Source organism: Polistes fuscatus, unplaced genomic scaffold (assembly GCF_010416935.1).
Source record: "Polistes fuscatus isolate 324 unplaced genomic scaffold, CU_Pfus_HIC Scaffold48, whole genome shotgun sequence".
Taxonomy (NCBI): domain Eukaryota; kingdom Metazoa; phylum Arthropoda; class Insecta; order Hymenoptera; family Vespidae; genus Polistes; species Polistes fuscatus.
Window position 1 is genome coordinate 236,609 of NW_025113127.1, and position 27,216 is coordinate 263,824.

General features: G+C 32.1%; 1 protein-coding gene across 1 annotated transcript; it reads right to left on the reverse strand.

Annotated features, from left to right (window-relative positions):
* Nucleotides 1-20,361: 20,361 nt before the first annotated feature.
* LOC122521772 lies at nucleotides 20,362-21,084 on the reverse strand. The gene has a single exon (XM_043642523.1). It carries the CDS (start codon nucleotides 21,082-21,084, stop codon nucleotides 20,362-20,364), a length of 723 nt encoding a protein of 240 aa, XP_043498458.1.
* Between the last annotated feature and the right edge of the window lie 6,132 nt (nucleotides 21,085-27,216).

Consider the following 27,216-nt stretch of genomic DNA (forward strand, 5'->3'; position numbering starts at 1 on the left):
CCTGTTCTCGTATAGTTGTTTGGTTGGTAAGTTCCATAGTGACTCGATGTTTATTTTCGATTCTTGGGTTGCTCGTGCAAGATTCCTTTGGGGTTTAAACTTCATTCTTATCTTTGCTAATAGCAGGCTATGATCGCTTCCTACATCCGCGGAATTTAACGTCCTGATATCTAATATTTGGTTTGGTTGGACGTATCTGTTGGTAACAATGTAATCAATTGTAGACCTGAAGCCTCTGGTGTTGCTGTATGTAAATTTTTAGTGTTCCTTATGATTGTAAAATGTATTATTAATCCTTAGCTCGTTAAATGTGCATAGCTGTGTCATTAGTTCTCCATTGTCATTTAACACGTTTTCGTTGAACCTTTGTTTTATTTCAGGTATTATTTCGTTTCCGATGCGGGCGTTAAAATCTCCAAGGATTATCATTTGTTGGTTACTTGGTAATGATCCGACTAAATTTTGTAGTTGGTCGTAGAAGGCTTCTCTTTCTTCCTTCGGTTTATTATCTTCGGGTGCATAAATTGACACTATATTTAACTTTTGGTCTTCCGCTTTCATTTTTACAACCAAGATTCGTGAAGATACGTATCTACATTCTTGTATGTTATTTTGATACTTCTTAGACACTGCGATGGCTACCCCTTCTTTTGCCCTGATTTGTTGTTCTACACCACTATAGATCACTAAGTAGTCTTCGTACTGTATTTGTCCTTTGCCTTTCTTTTTGGTCTCTTGTAAGGCGCAAATATCGATGTTATTGTCTTTCAGTTCTTTCAGGGTTTCTTGATCTTTATTATTGAATGACTTGATGTTCCATGTAGCCAGCCGCATTATATGTTCTTTCTTCCATTTCGTTGTCCATTTCCTTGCATGTGTCGTCATCTGTATATCCGTCCTTCTCCGAGGCAGAGTGTCAGTTCTATGAGCCGTAATCTTTTTTTTACGTTGGGTAGGGAGCTAACCTGATCCAACAACCTTCCTCCTTTTCCCGGGCTTAGGACCGGCAACATGATCGCTGATCTGCGATCATGCAGGCGGAGTTAGTTTATTAATTAATAAATAAAATTATATTTATTTATATATGAAATTAATAGTTAAATTATTGAATTTGGAATTTTCCTTCTTATTTAAAACTCACAATCACTTAGTTGCCTACCCAATATTAATAGTGTCTAAATAGTACGTACTGTAAATTTTGTATTGAACGTGATTATAAGACAAAAAAAGATCTATTCTATAATTAACGGTCTACTTTATTATTATTGTACGGCTTTATGAGACAGCGTTTTATTAATTAATTTAAACAATAAAATATAATAAAAACTACTTTTGAAAGAGTATGTTATCGTTTAAAAACAACTTTTTATATTCTTTTTTGCACTTTACAAGTTAAAATTTACAGTTTATTTAACACGTTCACGCCGGGGCGAAAATCTGCGTTCCGCCGCCTGAGGCGGGAGCGTCTTACCGCGTTACGCTTCGTAAGGCGGGGCAGTATCGTTGCTAGCAACGCCGCCCCACGGAATAGTAAAGTGTGACCCACAAATGGGTCACCCCGCCCCACGGGAATGGACAAGTGCGACCCACCGGTGGGTCACCCCGGCGTGAACATGTTAATATTCGGAAATAGTCGGGAAGTTTCAAGAAAGATAGAAGAAAAATATAAAAGAGAAGTAATTCGTAGTTTTTCAGTTCACAATCAGATTGAATCAACATTAGCTAATAGTGTGTAACATTATACCCGTGTAATCTAAATAAAACCACCTTTCATTATTATTCACTACCACTTTACTATATGTATAGATTTATAATAATATCTATATTATGTGTTGGAAAAATAAAGCGAGTTGCCTATCTTGGTATCTCAGGCGTCTCCGATACAGTGGTACCAAACCACTTAGTTTTTAGTAAGTTGGCAGATGGTGTAATAGTGCAGAGTTAGCGCGGCGCGGTACAGGAGGTAGCCACGTATTGAGTTGCAATATTATATATATTTCTCAGTTATGTTAAATAAATACCTTTTTCAACGATACTGCGTATTTCAATTTAATTGGATAACTCGACATTATGCATATGAATTTATTACAAAATAATATTTATATTTTCTTATTTTTATTAGAATATTGTTATCTGTTTGCATTTTTATTGTTTTATTAATTTACCACTTAAAAATGCATTTTTACGCAAACATTTTATTTATACTAATCTTATTTATAATTTAATATAACTGTTTTTTATACTTAATCTTGTTTCGTTACAACTTCCAACAAATAATTATGGAATTCTCTTATAATTAGTGTAATTTAAAGATAGAAGTACACAGTTGTTGAGTTTGTTGAAATAAATAAAACACATGTATTTATTATCAGATATATCTTAAATTTAGGGAAATCAGTTTTTTTATAAAGTTGTATTTGTGCAAATATACCCAATAGAGAAATTAACGGGGACAAGATAACAGATAACCATGATCTTGGTTAAAAAAACCTCGGATAAAAGCAAACTTGTTAATCAAGTTCTATTGTATACGTATGTATAAACAAACATTTTTCTACTTAGATTTGTGCTATAGTAATAAAAAATACTTAATCGTTCATCAACTTACTAATTAGCTTACAAAAATTGCTTTAATAAAGATGTTTCTTTTAATTATAAAAATAAAATAAAATTGTGTTTTTTGATTTTAGGAAACCAACCGTATTTTTGTAATACTTATTCATATTATTATATAACATAGTACTTTTTAGTAATCATATAACGGTTTTATCCGAGGTTTTCTTGTAATATATGTTAAAATCTCTTCATGTTATCATTGCGTGTTTTTATCTTACATAGCTAACTAATTATATTAATGCTCGTACTTGACATACATCCATTTATTTTTTATGCGATGAAAAGGACTTTGTTTCGGAATTATCAAGAAATTTTCAATAGAATGGTTACGTAAAATACGCCTGTATCTCGTGCTTTTGCAGTTATCCTTACACACCCCAAGGAGATATCACGGACTTGCAATTCTATTCTCAAAAGTATGATACATATAATGTCCTCGTTAGAGATATTCCATTCCTTATTGAGAATATTTTCCGATAATGTTTGAAATACTCAAAATCAAATAAATATTATAAAGAAAGAAAAACCAAATGACTAAATCCTTTTTGCTAATAAAAACAATTTTTGATAAAGTTATTAAATAACGAAGACAATTGAATCAATAGGGACACTAGCGAAAATGACGTCTATTTCTGTTTAAAATTTATAATCCGAGTTTTACCAATAATTAAAATTATTTAGAAAATATCCTATACATTTACTCAAACAATTGGAAATATTTTATTACTACTTGTAAGTGTTATGAAATTTATACCGCGTATTAAAACAACACGTTCTATTCGAACGGAAAACGAAAATTACTTTATAAAAATGATATATTATCGTGAAATGGAACAAAAGCTATTTATTAGAAATACAGAAAGATAACGTGGGAGAGAAAGTTACGTGGATAGTCAGTTAATGCAATACGAGCTTGAAAATCAAAAGTTACGTACTACCAAGGTTTTTTATACGTAGCTTTTGTTGAGGATGCCATATAAACCCAACTTGTTTTAATTTTTGTGAAAGTCATTGTTAGTTGTGAAATTAAACATATATGACAATGAACGTTTCCTGTGTTAAAAAATGGAGAAAATCGTTAATACAAGATAGATTCGAGTATATAGCGGCACAGTTTTATTTGATCATTTTTTATTTCTATATACGAACTCTGCTCGGAAAGAAAATAAGAATTATATAATATCACACTTCTTCGTATTAATAGGGATAAATAACCGATCAAGGTCACGAAAGTTGGAATCTCGTTGTCAGATATGTAAAAAAAAAAAAAATTTAGTTGTTACTGTTACATTACGCTGAACCGTGAAGCCCACCGCATAAGAAAACTATTTGTATGGTAATTCTATGGAGATAAAAAATTCTAAAGGTGTTGGATAATCTAAAATAAATATATAATATTTTTTCGATTTCAGGTTAGAGGCGATAGAAATAATTCTACGATATTCGGTCTCCTCAAAAGGAAGGGTCTGGTGCTTGTCCCCCTTTTTGTTTACACTTGCAAGTTTGGACGGGAAAATTCCGGGAACCGTGGAAGATACTCTCTCGCTAAGACGTTACAGGCGGTAAAAGAAAGACCTATCGATGACCAATAGGGAATCTGTGATTTAATAAGAAACGCCCTGTAGGATAAAGAGAGTCCTTCCCCTCCCACTATATACGGGATATAAAAAGACGGACAACAGACCAGAGAGAAAGATTATAATGTCATATTATATTAAGAAGATTCGGATTCCTATTTCAAAAGTAAAAGATAAAAGACTTTTCTTGCTTTAAGTATAACGCAAGGAGTTTGTATTTATTGTTCTGTTTTCTTGTGTTTTGTTAAATATATGATCTATTAGGTGTAAAAATAAGTTTCCGCCGTTTTTTATTAAAAACTAAGTATTTATTCTAGAAGAATGGTAATTTTAAGGTTATTTAAAATACTGTCCATCACTTGCAATGACTTTTTCCCATCTCTCAGGCAACATTCGGATCCCACGTCGGAAGAACTCCTTGTCTTTTGAGGCTATCCACGAATCAACCCAATTTTTGGTATCTTCATATGATTTGAACCGCTGCTCCGACAGAGCATGTGCCATGGACCGAAATAGGTGATAATCGGACGGTGCAATGTCTGGTGAATACGGCGGGTGGGGTAACACTTCCCAATCAAGTGTTTCCAAATACTTTTTCACGGGAGCCGCTACATGTGGACGAGCATTGTCATGCAGGAGAATAATTTTTTCGTGTCTAGAATAGTATTGAGGGCGTTTTTCCTTCAGAGCTCGGCTCAATCTCATTAATTGTGTTCGATAGAGGGCTCCGGTGATTGTTTCGCTCGGATTAAGCAACTCATAATACACTACACCCAGCTGATCCCACCAAATACACAGCATGAGTTTTTTTCCGTGAATATTCGGTTTTGCTGTTGATGTTGACGCATGGCTTGGTAATCCCCATGATTTTCTTCTTTTTGGATTATCATAATGTATCCATTTCTCGTCACCAGTGATGATACGATGTAAAAAACCCTTTTTTTTTATGTCTAGCAAGCAGTATTTCACTTAAGCATAATCGGCGTTCAATATCTCTCGGCTTTAATTCGTACGGAACCAATTTCCTTGTTTATTAATCATTCCTAATGATTTTAAACGATGTGAGACTGCTTGCTGAGTGACTTCTAATGTTACAGCAAGTTCTTTTTGTGTTTGAGATGAATCTTCCTCCAATATTTCCTCCAATTCTGCATCCTCGTAAATTTTTGGCCTTCCACTGCGATCTTTGTCTTCTACGTCGAAATCACCGTTTTTAAACTTTTGAAACCACTCACGACACGTTCTCTCACTCAAAGCAGTCTCACCATATGCTTCTACGAGCAATCGATGCGCCTCAGCAGCAGATTTCTTTATATTAAAGAAGTAAACTAATATTTCCCGCAAATGACGCTTATTTGGCTCAAATTTGGACATTTTCAACTAAAAAAAATTATATTTTACCAATATGAAATCAATAATATTAATAGGTTATGTTGTTCTTAAACGTCCAAACTAATTTTTAAGCAGGATATCATCTGCGAAAGTTAACGGAAACTCCGCGCCGCGCTATCTACATTAAAACGGCGGAAACTTATTTGTACACCTAATATATTTGTACTACTTCGTCTTAACTGTTATTCATCCCGACCTTTAATCGAACAGTTACCTTCACCGAATTAATGTGAATGTTTTTCAAAAAGATAATTTTTTCCTGTGCCTTGTAAGATTTCGTTTTTATGAATCCTTAACTATGATAAAGCGTCAAACCATTCATCTCATATGTAAGAGAATTACTGGCCAAAAATCCATCGCAGTTATATCGCATTTACACTGCAATCCAGATTTGGCACTTTATGACCGTTTTTCGTTTTACCTGGAATTCTCACCTATTCGCATTTGCAAGCAACGTATTGATTATGATTTTAATTCTATCGATAAACGAATTTTTCGTAAGATCAAATTTTTGGCAAGATTAAATTTTTAAACATTTTTAGTTAAACTTTTGAACTTTAAAGAATGTAAATAATGAGATTAATAAAATGATTAATCTTAAGCTTTGAATTAAAATTCTGCCATAATTATTATTTTTTTTTATTGACTTTACGACAATTATAATTACAATTAAAAATATATTGTTTCATTATTGTAGAATTTTATTTCGCTTTATTTTATTATTTATCCTATTCAGGGATGCTGACATATATGTGTACGTTTATATTACTTCTTAAATTACCGTTCAAGTGACATATTTTTTTTATAAATTTTTTTTTTAATAAATTGAATTTCTGCCAACTGAAAATGTATAATGCGTAATTATATATCTATATATAACTCCAAAAAAATTGAATTATAAATGAATATAGAAGCAAAAAATTTGTCGATGTTCATTCAGAACAGTGGTGGTCAACTATCAACTGAGCCTTATTTATGGAAATAGTTGTGTAGCTATAAAGAAAAAGAACTAATAAACAATATAATTGTTTCCAATAATTTGAAAAATGATTCGACTAGAAAATTAATTTTTGTGACGACAATATAAAGCGTATTATACTTATATGACATAACATATTTCATATAAATAAATTGTATTATCGTAAAAAAAATAGTTTCTTAGGAAATATTTTTTTCTTCTTTATTCTTTGATACAAAAATACCACTGAAATTCCTAATACGCGAAAATGTAACATTTCTGTACTTACACACGCAAAAATATAATTACATTTCGGAATATAATTGACTATTATCCTCGTATATGTAATGGAAGAAAAAAATGCAAAATCCAGTTTCTAAATAAACTTTAAATTCGTGAGAGTTTAATGATAAAAATGTAACGAGTATATAATATGCAAAAGGATAGAAGAAAAAATGAAAAGAGAGAGAAGAAAATTATGTACCAGCGAGAAAGATAGAAAAGCTGGAATGATATGTATACAAATATAAAGATTGAAAAATGGAGGAAAAAATGAAGAAAATTAAAAGAGAGTAAGTACATTCCTGTTTTCCGCAATAATATCTGTACACGTAGGAGGCTAGAATTTTTCTTAAAGGTAGCCTCAAAAAATACACAGGATGCTTTTACTTCTATACTTCTTTTTTCACCACTCTTTCGTTTACCCGTTATCTCGCTTTTTCTTATTTAAAGAAAAGGACTTGCAATCGTAGCAATAGACCTTTTTACGCACTGGAGTGCAATTTAAAGGAAAAACAGTTATCATTGTCAAGAAAACTTTACTGACTATCACTTAACTTTAACTCGTTTCATTTACTTTTTTTTCCTTATTATTATTTTCTACTAATACTCAGTTTTTAATTAAAAACAGTTAAGCACCCAATAATTTAATCGATGGAATCTCACCTTTCCAGGAATACAAATCCGTCCGGTATAATCAATAAACTTCTAAAACCCGTATATTTTTTTCGTAATTATAAAGAAACGTAAGCAGCCTGAATTCAACAAATGTGAGCCTTTAAATAGAGATTACACATTAATTAAATATTTTCAAGAATATTAAATTCACGTCTATATCTTCAGTTAAAATTGATTATTGCCACAGAAAAATCTTATCGATTACCTATTAAAGATTATAGAACAAAACTTGTATGAATTTATAAATGATAAGAAATTTAAATAATTTAAAAAAAATAATACTTGTTATGAAAAAGATTATAAAAAAATCATAGTTACAATATATGTTTTTTCACAAAATGATTTTTCTCGAAATTAGTATCCACAAAGAAGGTTACTAAATTAATAAACATTAAACTCAACCAGAAAAACTTTCATTAACATTGCGATACTGTTGTATTAGTTTATTTGAAGTACAATGAAACGTCAAATTCTAAATTTTCAATAAATGTTCTATATAGTTATTTTCAAAGATTTTCTTTATTGGATCTTAACGAAAAAGAGAAGGAAAAAGAAAAGAAAAGAGCTCCGACTATAAATGCAACCTTATATAAAAATTTTCCTAACGAAAGAAAAAGGTATACAAAAAGAAAAAAAAATAACCTTTAAAAAACTTGCTATGTACGCCACTGCTTTTCTACGAGCAGTTGTCCCCCACTTAACTCGATTTTGGCTAGTACTTCCGTTAGCAATATGAACTTTCATTTACCTCCCTCCCCCCTTCTTCATCTAACTCATCAAAAACTTTGGAATTACAAGAAACAAAAGAAACAATCGGTTTATCGAGGATAAGGAAGTAACTTTCTACTTGATAATAAATATTAGATTTTAATATATATTTTACATATATTTTAGTTTTTCTATTATACTATTAAACAGACGTCCTATTTATTAATTAGGACAATGTACTAAATAATAAAAATTCTAATGAATTTATATTATAAAATCAAGTTTTTCGACCTAGTATGACTCATACATTTATCGTGTTTTTTGATTTGACAAAATACAAAAAAAAGACAAAGAAAATGTAAATAAAGAGATATATAAAATAAACAAATTTTACATTTATTTACACATATGTATATTTTCGAAATTTCATGAAAATAGATGGACAGGATTGATAACTCACGAGATCTAACAATGAAATTAGTAAAACTTGAAAATTTATTATTTCCCGATAACTTAAGGTAGTAGGTCGGTGTAATGGGTTTAAAAAATTGATTTTTTTTTTAGATTTTTCACAAGAAAAACATCTTAAAAATATTATCTCAAAGTTTCAGACAAAAATTTAAAATATTTTTTAAAGTTATAGCCAAAAGAAAAGAACGCGCCGTAGTGTGTATGAAAGTGTTTGAAAAACTTTGAACGCGTTCTTCTCGAAACCACGTTTTCGGAATTTCGGTGAAGCACTGATTTTTAAAACTATTCAACTGATTTGACTAAAAATTCAACCCGTTATTTTCGACACACATAGCTAAATGCGTAAGGTTTTAAACATTAAATTTTTTAATAATAAAATAACTTTTCTAAACAATTTATTAAAAGAAAAATTCGATCTTGAAAACCTTTTTTTACATGTTCGCTATTTTTTTTTTTAATCTGCATATTATAGGTTATTTCATCAGAATGAAACCTAAAAACAATAATTTGTTTTATTATTTTAATTCACATGACTACGGAAGGCTATGTGTTTCTCCGAAACAACTCACCTTTTTTTCGAGGACTCAACATAGACAAAATTATTAACAAATTAATATAAAATTAATTAAAAAAAGGTTTTTTGTACACTTCATGATACCAATAAAAACGAGAATTTCAAAACAATGGGATTTTATTTTCATATTTAAAAAATTCATGGAAAGTTCAGTTTTAATCAAATTTAAATTTACTGTTGAATTTCAAAACAATTATTAATTTTTGATTGTTTATATTTAAGAATTTTTTTAATTATTTGAATTATTTATTTTTAAGTTTAAAATATATCATAATTTATATTAATTTTAAACTTTTATTATTATTATCATTATTATTATTATATAATTATTATTATTATTATTATTATTATTATTATATAATTATTATTATTAATATTATTATTATTATTATATAATTATTATTATTATTATTATTATTATTATTATTATATAATTATTATTATTAAAAATAAACGAATTTAATTTTTTATTTAACTTAATTTTTGATTAAGTTAAATATTAATTTTTTATCTATTTTAATTAATAATTTGATTTTAATAATTTTATTTTGATTTTAAAATTGAATTTTTAAATTTATTTTAGCTTTGATAATTTAATTTAACCATAAAGATTGAATTTTGAAATTTTAGTGTTTTTTAAAAGTTGAGATATTAAATTTTAAAAATAATTTTAATTTTTGATAATTTTACGGCAATTATATTTATTTATTGAACTTACATATATTAATATATATATAATAAATTAAATATAATAAAAAATATAATTAATAATTATATAATACTTAATAATAATCTAATAATCCAAAACTATACATTAACCAATCCGATTAATATATATTAATTATTTATTTAATATAGTAAATTATATAAATTTCCCCCCAAAAAATTATATTATATTAAGAACACACACATATTTAATATAGAATTAAATTACTATTTTAAATTATATAAATCTGTTACCAATATTATAATATATGTATAAATTAAATAGTTACTTATATGATCAATAAATATTTATATAATTACCTATTATTATATGAATATATATACTATGTATATAAAGATATAATATATTATTAAGGTTAAAAAATTATAAATGATAACCTAATAATATATTATTTAAATTTAAATTTAAATTTATGTATAAACGTACTTATATATTTATGTGGGATTGGGAAAAATTCTTAAGTAAAGAGCGAATAAATATAAAGGCAAGAAACGTTACGATATGAATGTTCGAGAACGATCATTATTAAATATATATGTATTTCGAGATAAGTAAAGTTGTTATCTAGTAGGTAGAGCTATAAGAAATGTTGTCCTTTGTTGTAATGGTATGAAGAAATGAGAGGGTATGAGTACATGCGTGTGTGTAGCGTGGAATGAGAGGATACGATAAGCGGCGATATAAAAGAAATGAATAAAGAGGGGAGAGCGCGATAAGTAAAGATATAAGAGATTAAGAGAGTCGAAGAGAATTTAGAGAGATCGAGAGTGAAAAAGTAGGGTTACGAAAAATATCCTACATTATATATGTTTGTATGTATGTATGTATTATATTGTACGTTATATATGTATAATTATTAATTGAATTTTTTAAAGAAAATTATTTTCACCTAATAAGAAAGGATTATATTCAATTTCATTATAAAAATTATTTTCACTTAATTTTATAAAATAAATTTAATATTAGTTATATTATTTTTTTTAAAAATTATATAAATTTAATTTAAAATTTAAAATTTCTTAATTTTTAAAATAATAAAGAATTAAAGTTTTTTAGTTATATTTTACTAATTGAAAAAATTTATGCCAGCAATAGCGATTAAAACTATTTAATAAAATTAATTATTAAAATTATTCATATTATTAATTATACTAATTCGGTAAATTAATATTTACTAAATGGTGGAATAATAATATTATTTATTTAATAATTTTAATATTTTTGTTTAAGTTAATTTATATAATAAATCTAGAATTATAGATCTCTATTATAGTAATAATAAAATTTAAATACTTAAGTATTAAATAAAAACATTAAATGTTAAATCATTCATTTATAAGATTGGCTGTTATTTTATAAAATTAGAGGAATCTGTAAGTTAATTGCTGCTCATAACTATAGTTCGTTAGATAGATCGTAACATAGTTTAATCCTACAAAGTTAGTTATAGATAAATTTCAGTTTTAAATAAAATAAATTATTTACAATTAATTAGAATACTATAAAAAGTTAAATTAGAATTGAAATTTATTTACATTGAATTTAAAATTCAATTTATTTTTTATTAAAATTTTTTTTTTTACTAATATTTATTCTAATTACTATGTTTTAAAATTTTTCGTTCGATAATTATAAATAAATAACTTTTTTTAAATTATAAATATTGTAATGAAATTAAATTTATTATAAAATTCAAAAGTAATTTTAATTTTGTGTACCTTTTGTATCAGGGGGGGGGTGATTAATAAATGTATTTAAATTTATATTTATCTCGACTTTTAAATGCTGTTAAAAAATTTCAAGTTAATTGTTAAATTCTCATTAATTTTAATATGGAAAATGAAATACTAAACGATTTTAAATAATCTAGCTTTTTTTAGAATTTGAATGAAAATTCAACTTTAAAATTTAAATCCTTATTAATATCTTTTTTAAAATAAATTATTTAAAGTAAATATATTGGGGATCAATTTAATCTATATTAGTTATAAATTTAATTATATTTTGTTATTTTATTGTAATTAAAAAATTATTCTTTTAAAAAAAGTTTTTTCATTTATAATAGAATGAAAAAAAGAATTTTTTATTAAAAAATATAAATTTTATTTTAATTATTTATAAAAATTAATAATTATTTTTAGTAGTAATAACGATTATCTTAGTAAAAACTATATAGTTTGATTAATTTTATTATTTGATAAAATTAATTTAAGGAATTAGGCAAATTTATTTAATTTATATAATATATATTGACCTGTTTATCAAAAACATGTCTAGTTGAATTTCGATAGTAAGTTTATTTTGCCCATTGAATAAAATTTAAAAGGCTGCAGTGTATTGACTGTACAAAGGTAGCAAAATCAATAGTTTTTTAATTGGAAACTTTTTTTTTTTTTTTTATTATAATTATATGAATTTACAATCAATTCTCAGCGAGAATTATGAGTAATATAAGATGACGTGATACATTGACATGAACTGTAAGTATAGAAAACATTACAATGATGAACGTAAATATTAGGAGTACAAATAAGTTTCCGCCCGTTTTGAGAGAAATGACATGGCACGAGGATTACGTTAGAATTCGCAGATGATAACCGGCTTGAAAATTAGTTTACTCATTCAAGAGCAACATAACCCTATATTAATAACTTCATATAGCGTTATTTGCGGGAACTTTTAATTTACTTCCTTAATTTAAAAAATCTGTAAAAAAATCTGCAGCTGAGGCGCAGCGATTGCTCTAAGAACAGATATTGAGGCTGGCCTTGAGTGAGAGAACAGTCGTGAGTGGTTTCAAAAGTTTAAAAACGGTAATTTTTCCACGTAAAAGACAAAGATCCAGTGGAAGCTAACAAATTTGCGAGGATGCAAATTGGAGGAATTTATTGGAAGAAGAGCGTCCTCAAAACACAAAAGAAACTGGCATTTACTTTAGAAGTCACTCAGCATGCAGTCTCACATCGTTTAAGATCGTTAGGAGGAATGATTCGAAAACAAGGTAATTGGGTTCCATACGAAGTAAAGCCGAGAGATGTTGAACGCCGATATGCATGAGTGAAATGCTGACTAGGCACAAAAAAAGGTTTTTTTACATCGAATCGTAACTGGTGATGAAAAGTGGATACATTATGATAATCCAAAAAGAAGAAAATCATGGAGACTACCTGGCCTCCGCGTCACACATCAACAAGCTAAACCAGATATTCATGGCAAAAATCAAGGGTGAAATTATTCTTCTATATGATAATGCTCGTCCGCATGTAGCGGTTCGGTGAAACAATATTTGCAAAACCCTTGATTGGTTAAGTACTACCCCACCCGCCGTATTCACCAGACATTGCGCCGTCCGACTATCATCTGTTCCGGTCATAGCACCATGCTCTTTAATAGCAGCGGTTCTCTTATATAACTAAACACAAAAATTGGTTGATTCGTAGATAGCCTCAAAAGATACGGAGTTTTCAGACATGGAATCCAAAGCTGCCTGAAAGATGGTAAAAGTAGTTGCTAGTGATGGACAATACTTAGATTAAATTTACACTACCGTTCTTTCACCATACCTATTAATTTTTTTGACAAAAAACGACGGAAACTTTTTGTACTTCTAATATATGTAACTTTTACTAATTAACGTCGTTAGATGTAACAGTGAATCTTATTGCAAGATCCGAAGGGTAGAATCTTTTCAACTACGATTTAGATTCGATTTCCAGCAAATATTTGCTAGCGGATTCGGGTGTTTAGATACACGAATGTTGTAGCGTTCGATGAAGGTTTGCAATTTCTTTTTTTACTGTGGGCCTCCTTAGATTTTTATGGATTCTTTCATTGCTTCATGTACCGGGGCATTGCAGATGCAACGCAGGACTTTTGATTGGAATCTCTGTAAGATTTTCTATTTGAGTTACCAGCAGTACCCCAAATTTGGATTCCTAGGTCCATACCGGTTTTAGGATTGCTTTATAGATTAGCAGCTTGCTCTCGAGACATAACTTAATTTTCTCCCATTATCCAATACATATCTCTTACTTTTTTTACCAATCCTTCCTTGGTATTTCCTGCCCCATAACTGGCCACTGGAGGACATGTTCGCTTACGCAGTGTAAATGTTACATGCGCCGATTACTTCGTTTATATTGATGTGCCACTTTTGGCACCATCTTTCTAGAATATGTAGGTGACGTGTGTAAGATATCAGTCGCATTTTGAGGATTGCTGTCAGATGCAACCAGAGCTGTATCGTCCGCAAATGTAGCTGTAGTTATCTCGTCAGAGGTTGGAAAATCTGCTGTGTTGCGTCACAGTAAAGCCCGAGTACACTGCTTTGCGGAACCACCGGATAAAATAGGATAGGCTGTGGTGAGTTGGTTTTGCTATTAGATATACATTTCCTATTTGTGAAATAGGACTTGAGACTCAGATAAAAGGGATATGATAGTATTTTTTTTAGTTTGTAAAGCCGTCCCGTGTGCCACACTTTGTCGAAGGCTTGCCTAATGTCCAGGAATACCGCTGAACAGTATTTTTTCGTTCTAGATCTTGTGATATCTTTCTAGTTATGCGTTGAATTTGCCTCAATTGTTGCATGGTGCTTTCGAAATCCCAACTGATGATCAGGGAGTACTTTAGAGTCCAGCTCAGCGTGGAGGCGAATAATTAGCATTTTTCAAATAGCTTAGACAGAGCGGATAAAAGACTAATTGGTCTGTATGACGTAACTTCACTTGCTGCTTTCCCTGGTTTATGAATGAGCGTTATACAGTTGTTTTCCAGGTGGTAGGAAAGTATCCTAGACGTACTAATGGCATTAAATATGGAAACTATTGATGCGATTCCTTTCTTCGGCAATTCTTATCACCTTCCCGCTGATTAGATCAAGCCTGGTGCCTTTCTTGGATTATTTTCAAGCTGCGATTGCCCTCTTGACCTCTGTCGAGGTAAAAGGTCTGATTTGTGTTGACAGTTGCAAAGGCGAGCAGAGAAAACACTTGATCTCTTCTTCCTCGTTAGATGCAGAAGATGGAGAAGATTTTGAATACTTCAGTTCAGATGAAGGCCAAGAGATTCGCTTTATCTATCCGGTCTTCTGGCCCATCCACCTTGTGGTTTGTCGAATCGGCGGAATGTCTTGTATTGGACGTGTGAATGCCTGGTTGCTTCCAAAGTGAATAGTACTGTTAGCTGTGGGATAATTTTGTTAGGAAGGTCTGTAGGCCTTCATTTTTAAGTTGTGAGATTTTTTCTTAGAATCCTCGTTGCTTTATTTAATTTCTGTTTCTCTTCCGGTAATCTGCTATTTTGCTAAATTCTTCTCAGCTTTTGTTTTTCTTGGATTTTTCTTATAATGTATTCAGGTTACTCGTGGTTATTCTTCCTTTTAGGACTATGTGTAAAAGCTCGAGCTGCATTTATTATATTATTTGTTAGGTAATTTATCGCAACGTCTACATCGTCGTTGTCTTTGTTGAGATGTGTACATTTCCATTGTAAAATTAAATGTATGTGCTGTAGCGCACGAGCATGTGTTGATGTACTACTCTTCGTGGGAGGGACGCACACATGTAAGTCTCCCCACTTTAGTACATGTAAGATTAGTATATAAGGGACAGCGACTAGCTGTATAGTGCTCCCTCTGTGAGAAGAACTAGATAGTTGAAAGAAGAAGATATAGCACGTGGCACTGAAGAATATGTAATAGATATAAAGTATAAATTTATATTAAACTTTTACCACTCATATAAAAAGATATTTTTCCTCATTATTTTAACAGTCTTATTTGTTTCAATACTTTTTAAAATTGTTCTCCCCCTTGAGTTTACAATTCTTCTGCCCCAATGGTTATTTTTAGCATTAAAATCGCCTCCTGCCATGTATTTAGTGCCAAGACTTTCCAAGAAATGATCGAATTTGCTTTTTGGATATTGTGTTTAGGAGGGCAGTAGACTGCCGAGATAGTTAGTGGGCTATGCCAGTCGTAAATCATAACATTTGTTGCCTGAAGATAATCTTGTTTATAGGGTGCAAGTTCGTAATGTTTCAGACTAGATTTAATTATAATCGCTGTACCTCCATGTGCTTTTCCACTTGGATGATTCGTGCAGTAAACCTTAAAGCCAAAAATTTTGAAATAAGTTTTGTCAGTAAAGGGTGTCACAGATACCAGCATTATTTGAATATCATTATCTTTCAAGAAAGCTTCCAACTCAACTTTTCGTTGCATTAGACCGTTGGCATTCCAAACCGCGATACGTAGAGTTTTCATTATTTGCCGATACTTTACAATTTACTTACGATAACTGTTAATAATGAGATGAGGTTATTTATTTGCTCAGATTGTTTTTCGATAAGTTTTTCCAATTTTTTCAGACTTTCGGAAGATTCTGTACAATTGCTTGTATTTTCGTTATTGGATGTCTCCAGGTTTGGATTATTTGACAGGTGATTATTTCCCTTCGTTGCCTGAGCATAAGACACCATTGGTTTGTGTAATGTTGGTTTTTCCCCACCTGGTCGGCTTGTAGGTTTGTCTGAATATTATGATTTTCCCTGAGCCTTGGTTTCGGGAATGTTTTCTTAAGCTGTTCTTGATAGCGTGGACATCCCTTGTAGTTCGCAGTATGTAGGCCGCTACATAGAATACAGGTTGTTAAAGTATCTATTGATTTTTTTCAATCAGCCGTTGCGTGTTGACCTGCACATTTGACACACTGGTATGTGCGATTGCAATACCTCTGAGTGTGACTGTACCTTTGGCACCTTTTGCATTTAACTATTTCTTTCTTTTTTAGGGGTGATTCTATTTTGACTATTGTATTATTTAGTTTGTTTATGTTATATACCGTGTTATTATTTTGATTCTGTTTTAAATCAATGTATAACATTGATAGCGGGTTATGTGTTACCCTGTGTCTTATGTTGTTTATGTTTACAACTTCATGCTCAAGCTCTTGAAGTTCGTCCTTTAGGGCATTCAAATCAACGGAATGATGAATGTTGCGCAAGACAACCCGAAACGACCGTTCCTGTTTAAATTGATATGTGTGAAAATTAGCGTTCGATGACTTCAAAATTCTCACAATCCTTCAATAAGACTCCGGATCGGCCGGCAGGACACGAACCTGATTATTGCTAATCTTAAGAGTGTAGCTTTTTTCATGCACGACTTCTTCTAAACATTTCTTCAGCGATTGAATATCAATAACGGCATCTATATATATCGGAGGAGGAGGAGGGGATCCTTTTGGTGACTGTCCATTTACTGGAGCCGGTGCATCTACTTTCGTGAAATCACTCAGGATTAAGTACCTATTTGCTGTTAGTAAAACTCCTTCTATTTCATGATTTTTATTAAAGTTATTATCCTCTGCTCTTGGTCTTTTCCTGCTATTAGGAGTAGTCGGACGACTGGATCCAGTAGCTATTTGCCACGGCGGTGGCCTGAATGTTTGCATATCCTGGTCAAGGATATGCGAAAGGCTTATATCCATTGACGTGACCGAGTCAAAAGATTTCAAATTTACCGGCTGTCTAACGACCTTATTCCAACTATTGAATGTGTATAGACAGTAGGATAAGAGATTCAGAACAAAATATAAACACGTCCGTACCAATCGGTGTATTGATCGCGACTAGTTTAACAAAGATGGCTATATTTTTATATAAATAATTAATATTTATTTTTGAAATTTTGTAGAAGTTAAGTTTAATCATAATATAAAAACTCTGTTTAATCAGTCTTATAAAGCAAACCTAATTATTATAAAAAAACAATTAATTAAAATTTCAGTCCTCTGACTGTATCTCCTCTCTAAAGAGAGCTACAACAAGACTAATGTTTTACAAATAGAGGAATCATAGATATTCATAACGTTCATAAATTTTGTAAAAATGTATCGAATGCCCACGATAATTTATTCTAAAAGCTTCTATTAGTCGATTGTCACTTATTACACAATAGTACGAACGAAATGCCTATCGCCAGGCGCTCAAGAATGTAAATGAAACTTCTAAGAACGTTGGGGCGTATAGCATTGTGGTATTTTGTTGCGTTTGTTGTGTAAGGAGAGAATTTTATGTTTGCATAAGCTTGGCATCGTCTGCATTGACGTATTTCTCTTTTAGTTCTAGGTGGTTCGACTTTAATTATTATATTAAGCAGGGTATTAATGTCGTATATGTTTTTGTTATTATTCTGAGGAGCCTGTTCGATAAAAAATAAAGCTAGCGGCTGTTTGGTATCGAATTTTGTTATATTATTTATTGATCTTACCTTGTTACCAAGTTTGTGTAATTCATTTGTTATTTTAACTGTGAATTTGTTATTTTAACTTGGAATGAAGTCTTTAAATTACGATTTTATAGCTCTTCTCGTTTTTTTCTTGATACTTGGTACTACCGGGTTTCAAGTTTTTAGTGCATTTATTACCTTTCTGATCGTATCTGATGTAGTAGTTTGTACTTTCACTTGGTTCTCTATAAATTGTTTTATTACATAGTTATTTTGTTCAGCTGTCTCATTCGATAACTCGAGCAGAGGTCGATGATTTCCGCGTCGATTTATATTGGTGGTGGTTTTACTGCATTTTTCCTTCCAATTTTTCAGTAGTATTTTTTGGTTTTGTTGACCTGACGAGTAGATCATAAGAGTTGCTTATGGGTATATCTGGAAGCCATTTTGTTGGTAATAATGCGGAAGAGTTATTATTACTGTTTTTTGGTTCACCCATCTTGCACTTTTTTGAACCCTGTAGCGGGAATCCAGATTTGCGAATTTTCTAAATCTGTATCCATTCTCTCTTTCCACATATATGAGTTTCTATTATCTATTTTGATTATTCTCTTTTCTGTACGAGCAAGGTTAGAGGATTGTTTTGTTTCCATCAACGGTTCACCTATTTCGATATTAGCTCTTATTCGATTAACCCTTTCCCTTACGATCGAATTTCCAACTGTGCGGGCCTAAAGCGACACCAGTCGGTCGCGCGCAGCGACATAAACACAAGCTTGGCTCAGCGCTCGAAACTGTACTAATCTCAAACTTCCTATGATTTGTATATACACGTGCGCGGTACAATTAACTTCGCAAGATTTTTGATAAATAATTACGGTTAGTTGGTTATTAAACAAAAAAAGACTTATTGTTGCAAATTAATAATCCATTATTAATAACATTTTTATTTTAAGGGATTATACGCAGTTAGAATTTTAAAAAAATCGATTTTTGTTTTTTTCATTTTCGGAATGTACATATATTTAAGTATATTCTCTGAAAATTTCAAATCGATCCGACAAATATTCTTCACTTCATGTAAGCTGCAAATAAAAATTTTTTACCTTTATTACACAGTAACAGAGTATAAGGGTGAAGAGGGAAAAGAATCAAGGTAGAGAGTAAGAATATCAGAGTAAGAAAGTGTAAAACTAGAGTTACGAAAAATATTCTTACATTCATATTTGGAACGGCCGCCCAAACAATATTCTGAAATGTTTTGTTTTTTTCGCCCGGTAGACTTACGACGCCTCTGAGGCGTCTTATTCGTTTTTGGCCCCAAAACCTTGCGACGCCTCTGAGGCGTCTTATTCGCTTTTGGTCCGATAACCTTGCGACGCCTCTGAGGCGTCTTATTCGTTTTTGGTCCGATAACCTTGTGACGCCTCTGAGGCGTCTTTGTAAGTTAAAGGGTTAATATACTGCTCCCCTTATTAACTATTTTAAGAGGTGGGATGTTGTTAATTTCCATGGTCAAAGCTTTTTTGCCATAGGATTGAACACGCGGTTACTCGCGTGGGTGCAGTATTACCTCGCTAGAACACTGGTCACTTGTAGTTGCGATGTCAACCTAACTTACGTTATACTGTGTATCTCAACGTAAATACGTATAAATAAATATTATTTAAATACTTATATTTTCGGGAGCGGTAGATAAATACGTTTGTATTTACTAACTATTGAACGAAGAATTTCTATTTTATTGATATGATAAATTAATGTGCTAGAAAAATTTACATCTAATCGCACATCAGCGTATTTTCAGGATTGCATCAAGTTTGCGTCAGAGATACATCAGTGTTTTCTCAGAGTTTTTTCGGAATAAAGCGAATATTTAGCTCCTAACATCTTTCACACAAATTTATATATTTATTACCCCGTGCAGGCCCGATGGAATTGAAAATTTCTTTTCGATATTGTCGATTGCGATAATCAAGAAATAATGGGGAGTTTACTTTTCGCTTGAGACACATTTGATTACATATTATTTTTTTTATTTATCTTAATCTTTTGTAGCACATACGCTCGTATAACATCCGTTTATTTTCCTTAAAATTTTTCTTCTTCTTCTTCTTCTTCCAGCGTCCAAATAGGCATATTGCCTGTTCTTCATCGCAACTCGCTTCTTGTATGTATATCGTCTGCCCATCGTTTTCGTGGTCTTCCTGGGCTTCGTTTTCCTAGTGGTGATCTATCCCTAGCGATTTTCACAATTCGGTCCCCTGTCATTCGGGTTATGTGATCGTTCCACTGAGTTTTCCTCCCCAATACCCAATCATTGATGTTGTCGATTTGGCATGTTCTTCTGAGGGCTTCAATTCTTTGTCTATCCCATAGAGATTCTCCGGTTATTCTCCGGATTATTTTCATTTCCGCTGCCTCCATCATCTGGCGGGTTTTAGATGTCTCGGGTCTTGTTTCCGCCGCATGTGTTAGTATGGGTCTTATAGTGGCCTTGTAAATACAGCTTTTTGTGTCTATTCTGAGATGTTTGTTGCGGAATATGGTGTCATTGAGTTGTGCCGCAGCTCTTGTTGCCTTAACCACTTGCGTTCTTACTTCCGTTTCTATTTCACCAAAGCTGGAAATTTCTATGCCTAAGTAGTCAAACTTCATCACTTGTTGTATAATGCTCCCATCAACCACCAATTTACATCTAAGGGGTATCTTGGATGTGGTCATGCACTTAGTTTTGGATGTAGATATTACCATCCCAAGAGATTGAGCCATTGTGTTGAACTCATGTAGAAGTCTCTGCAGATCGTCTTCATTTTCCGCTATTAAAACTGCGTCGTCTGCATAGCATATGATTTTCAGTTCTTTATCTCCCATCCTATAACCTCTCTGTTTACAGACTTTTTTTATAATTTCATCCATGATAATATTGAATAGTAGCGGGCTCAGTGAGTCTCCCTGTCTAATGCCTCTTCCCAGTGTTATGGGTTCTGTTAGTTCGTTATCTATCTTTGCCTGTATGTTGTTGTTCTGGTATATATCTTCTATTGTTTTTATGATGTTGTTTGGTATTTGTCTGTTATAGAGGAGATGAACCACATCAGTTAGTCGTATCCTATCGAACGCTTTTTGTAGGTCTATAAAGCAGAAGAACGCCGGTTTATTATATTCTATCGACTTTTCCGTTATTTGTCTGATGACGAATGCTGCATCTGTACATGATCGTCCAGGTCTGAACCCTTGTTGCTCGTCAGCTAGTGTTATCCTTTCACTGATAAGATTTGAGATTACTTTGGTGACTAATTTCAAGGTAGTGCATAGCAGATTTATTCCTCTATAGTTTCCGGGCTGCTTTTTATCTCCTTTTTTAAAGAGTAAATCATTGTGCTTATTCTCCATTCGTCCGGAATTTTTGTTGTTCGAGGATCCTTTGTGTGAGAATAGTCAACTCCTGAACCAATCTTTCTCCACCGTATTTGAGGAGTTCATTTGCGATGCCGTCTTGACCAGGGCTCTTCCTATTTTTCAATCCATATAGTGCTTTTCTCATGTCAGCTTCGTCGATAGAGATGTTATTATTTATCATGATATCTGGGACACCTTGTGTTGTGTTAGGTTGGTCATCCTTGTATAGGTCTTTTAGATATGCGGTCCATGTTTCCTTATCAATTTGGCTTACTGGTATTAATTCCGTAATTTCTTTCTTCTGGTTTCTAATGAATCTCCACATTTGTTTTTGGAGACCGTAAAAGTCCTTCTCTAGTTGTTTTGAGAACTTTTCCCAGTGCAAGTCCTTTATTCTTTTAACTAACGTACCAGTTTCGTTCCTGATGTTTTTGTATGCGTTGTAAGACTCGGCAGTTCTAGTTGTTAGATATTTAAGATAGGCTTGTTTTTTCTTCTTACATTGTTCTTTTATCTCTTCGCAGAACAATGGAGTTTTGTTTTTTGCGACGCCTCGTTTTTTACATTTCTTGGTTCCCAATGCCTCTATGGCCTCGCTTTTTATGTTTTAAAATTTTTCTAACAGATATTATTTATTCTTTTCGGTTTTTTGCAGGTAAAAAAAATAGTAAAGATAACATAAAATAAAATGCAATCTCATCTTTTCAAAAATGAGCTAGCTTTATATTGTTAAGGCGTAAAAAAAATCGCACAGTGTGTTATCCAGTTTATACATTTTCAACCTAATTTTATGATCCATATAGAGGAGAAATAAAACGAATTAAAACTAATAAATAAGAAACATACCTTCATTAACCTCAAAAAAGACTTTTATTACTAATATTATCAAATAATCAATGTTTTTCCAGATATTTTTGAAGATATTCACAGTTTTTTTAATATCAACCACCACCATATGAAATAATTATAATAAACCAGGGGAAGAATAGGACGAGTATCTTTGTTACTGGACCCAGCAGGGCGTGCTTACCAACGGTTTGAAGAGTGGGGAGGCGCGATAACATTTCGATATTCTCAATATTCTCAAAAAGAAAGAATATTCTTTCTACGATATTCACAAAATAATTGAGACGCGTATTTCGAATATACGCTAAGATTCTATAATCTTTATGGATCGTACATAAATCGTTAACACGTTGAGTGCCACGCGAAATCCTAAAGAAAATCCTTGTCATTCCACGCTCGTTATTTAGTATTAACAAAATATCAGAATATAGATATCAGTCCACACTAAATGTCTTCTTCTTCTTCTTTCTTTAGTTTAGGCAAGTTGCCTGTTTCGTAACGACGTTTTTCTGCCTATTGCACTGTTAAATTGTCGCACCATCGTTTTCGTGGGCGCCCCGTGCTTCTGCGGCCTACCGGAGACTTATCCCGTGCAATTCTGACAATTCTTCCGTTGTCCATTCTGTTGATATGTTCGTTCCATTCTTTTTTTCTTTTTAGTATCCATTCGTTAATGTTTCCACTTTGCATGTTCTTCTTATATCTTCACTTCTCTCTCGATCCAGTAGTGTTTTTCCAGCTATTCTGCGAAGAACTCTCATTTCGGTTGTCTCTAGTAACTGTTTCGTTTTCGCCGTGTCTGGTCGAGTTTCTGCGGTATGTGACATAATAGGTCTTACCATTGCCTTGTAAATTCTTGCTTTGGTCTCTATGTCAATGTTTTTGTTTCGCCATATTGTGTCATTCAAACAACCCGCTATTCTGGATGCCTTCATTGTCTGTTCTCTTACCTCTGCTTCAACATCACCATATCCTGAGATTTCTATTCCTAGGTACTTAAATCTCATTTCCTGCTGAATAACCTTCCCTTCAATTTCCAGTTTGCATCTTAACGGTGTCTTTGATGTTGTCATGCATTTGTTTTCTGGGCCGATATTTTCATGTTGAATGATTTGGCTATGCAGTTAAATCGGTGTAGTAGACGTTGTAGATCATCCTCATTTTCGGCCACTAATACAGCGTCATCAGCATAGCATAGGATGGTTATTTCTTCACTGCCCATTTTATATCCTTTTAGCAGTCTTACGTTTCTTATTATTTCGTCCATAATGATGTTAAAAAGCAGGGGACTTAGGGAATCCCCTTGTCGGATACCACGACCTGCATCAATCGGTTCAGTCAAGGCGCCATTTATCTTTGCTTGGATCTTATTGTTTCTATAGATGTCCTCTATGGTCTTGATAAGATTGTTCGGAATTTGCCGGTTATAAGGAGGTGTATAACATCCTTTAACTGCACTCGGTCGAATGCCTTTTCCAAATCAATGAAACACATATGTGCTGGTCTGTTGTATTCAATTGATTTTTCTGTTATCTGTCTTATGATGAAAACCGCGTCTGTGCACGATCTGCCTGATCTGAATCCCTGCTGTTCGTCTTCTAGATTCGTTAAGCTGTTAATTTTATTCGTTATAATCTTTGTTGTTAGTTTTAATGAAGTGTTTAAAAGATTTATTCCCCTGTAGTTGTAGGCAGCTTTTTGTCTCCTTTTTTAAACATAACTATAGTTGTGCTAGTCGCCATTCGTCAGGTATTTTGTGTTGGCATAGTATTTTTTGGATTAGGAATGTTAGTTGTTGTGTGAGACGTTGGCCACCATATTTTATTAACTGTTTTGGATGCCATCTTGCCCTGAGCTCTTCCTATTCTTTAGTCTTCGAATAGCTGTTTCTACATCACTGGACTCAATTTGTATGTCGCTTCTGGTTATTATTTCTGGCGTATTTAGTTCCGTTTGAGGTTCTTCTGATTTATAGAGCTCTGTTAGATAGTTAATCCAATTTTCTTTTGTGATCTGGTTTGTTTCGATCATTTCGTTGACCTCCTTTCTTTGATTTCTAATAAATCGCCAGATTTGTTTTTGGAGTCCATAGAAGTCACTCTCCATTCTTTTCGAAAAATCTCCCAATAATGTTGCTTTGTTTGCCTTACTAATGTCGCTGTTTGATTCCGGATTCGTCTATACATTTCGTATGATTCAGGTGTTCTTAATGTCCTATAGTTAAGGTATGCTATTTTCTTTTTTTTGCATATTTCCTTAATCTCTGGGCGGAACCAAGGAGTTTTGATCATTCTAGCCCGGTTTTTTACAGTTCGTGTTCCCAGGGCTTCATATGCAGCTTCTAAAATGTTAGTTTTTAGTTTCTTCCAGGCCGTGTTGTATTATCTTCTTCTTTTATTGGGTTTTTTCGATTTTTCTTTAACCTGTTCTCATATAGTTGTTTGGTTGGTAATTTCCATAGTGACTCGATGTTTATTTTCGATTCTTGAGTTGCTCGGGCAAGATTTCTTTGGGGTTTAAACTTCATTCTTATCTTTGCTAATAGCAGGCTATGATCGCTTCCTACATTCGCGGAATTTAACGTCCTGATATCTAATATTTGGTTTGGTTGGACGTATCTGTTGGTAACAATGTAATCAATTGTGGACCTGAAGCCTCTGGTGTTGCTGTATGTAAATTTATAGTGTTCCTTATGATTGTAAAATGTATTATTAATCCTTAGCTCGTTAAATGTGCATAGCTGTGTCATTAGTTCTCCATTGTCATTTAACACGTTTTCGTTGAACCTTTGTTTTATTCCAGGTATTATTTCGTTTCCGATGCAGGCGTTAAAATCTCCAAGGATTATCATTTGTTGGTTACTTGGTAATGACCTGACTAAATTTTGTAGTTGGTCGTAGAAGGCTTCTCTTTCTTCTTTCGGTTTATTATCTTCGTGTGCATAAATTGACATTATATTTAATTTTTGGTCTTCCGCTTTCATTTTTACAACCAAGATACGTGAAGATACGTAACTACATTCTTGTATGTTATTTTGATACTTCTTAGACACTGCGATGGCTACCCCTTCTTTTGCCCTGATTTGTTTTTCGACTCCACTATAGACCACTAAGTAGTCGTCGTACTGTATTTGCCCTTTGCCTTTCTTTTTGGTTTCTTGTAAGGCGCAAATATCGATGTTATTATCCTTCAGTTCTTTCAGGGTTTCTTGATCTTTATTATTAAGTGATTTTATGTTCCAGGTAGCCAGACGCATTATGTGTTCTTTTTTCCAACTCTTTGTCCTTTTTTTTGCTTGGGTAGTCATCTTTGAATCCGTCCTGTTCCGAGGCAAAAACTCGTTTCTTTGAGCAAATTTCTTTTTTTTACGTTGGGTAGGGAGCTAGCCTGATCCAACAACCTTCCTCCTTTTCCCGGGCTTAGGACCGGCAACATGATCGCTGATTTCGATGCTCCCATCGATCATGCAGGCGGAGTTACACTAAATGTAAGAGAGAAAATCGAATTATTTCATGCTGTAAATTTGAAATCTCTTTGCCCGCGCATCGTAAAAACCGGAAGACGTTAATCGCTTTCGGAAGTATGTTTTAGTCGACATGCAAGTGCATCGTAATAACGAACTCTAAACATTTTTTCCCAAACGCGCCAAAAGAAATATAACTTCAATAAGAAATGATATATTATAGAATAGTAAGTTAAAATACATACAATTAATAATAATAATAACGACATAATAGACGCAATTAAATCTATACTATGCAATATAATAAAAAAGTAAGATTATAAAGTAAAATAAAGAATTTTATGAACAAAAGTCGAATATAGAGTAGATTGATAGATATTCTAATATTAAAACACTGAACGATATCACTTCTAGCAAATAAAGAAATATACAGATAACAAGTAAAGCAATAAAATAAAAAGATATTACTAATATATATTAAATAAAATAAAAACAATATAAGATTTTATTGAACGTAGCTATCAGAGAGTTGGCGAAAGAGTGTCAATCTTTTCCTCTATGGCGAGGAGATTTCCATTTTTGACAATAAAGTTCGAAGTTGCCATCGCAATGTTTGCCTACTCGACGACTCGCTTGCTCTTATTTTCTAGTTTCGACTTCGTTAGCCTCTCCTAGTCGACAGCTATCAAGGTTGCCGTTATCTAGGGGCTACGAACAAGGCACAACCTATGACAACGTAGACGTCAGTTTATAATTTTTATATCTTATTTTAGATAGTTGAGCCGTGTTACGTCGAGAGGTGTCTGTCGGCAAATATTTCAGTCGCACTTTGGAACAGAGTATTGACAAAAATGTCAGATATTATCTTTTGTAAAATCTTAATAATATAGGTTTCGCTGGTTTCAAGGTAACGATGCATTTCAGGTCAATATCTTTAACTATTACTGGATTATCTATTTGTACAACAAATTTTCTTAATAATGTAGCAACTATTTCCTTCATTTCGATCATTGCTAATGTCTGACTTGTAAAAGTGATATTAAATATATATGTATTTTGAAAAATAACATTTTCGAATATGAATTTCAAGAATCTATAAAAATGTGTTATTACCTATGCTGTCTTTTCTTCCAGCACTGAATGGTAAAAAACATTTAGGATCGTAATTGCCTGGTAAAAACCGATCAGGATTAAATGTTAAAGGGTTCTTCCAATATTTATCGTTTTGATGTAGTGTAAATATAATAAGCAGTAGAGAACAATCTTTCGGTATTACCACATACTCGTCCACTAAA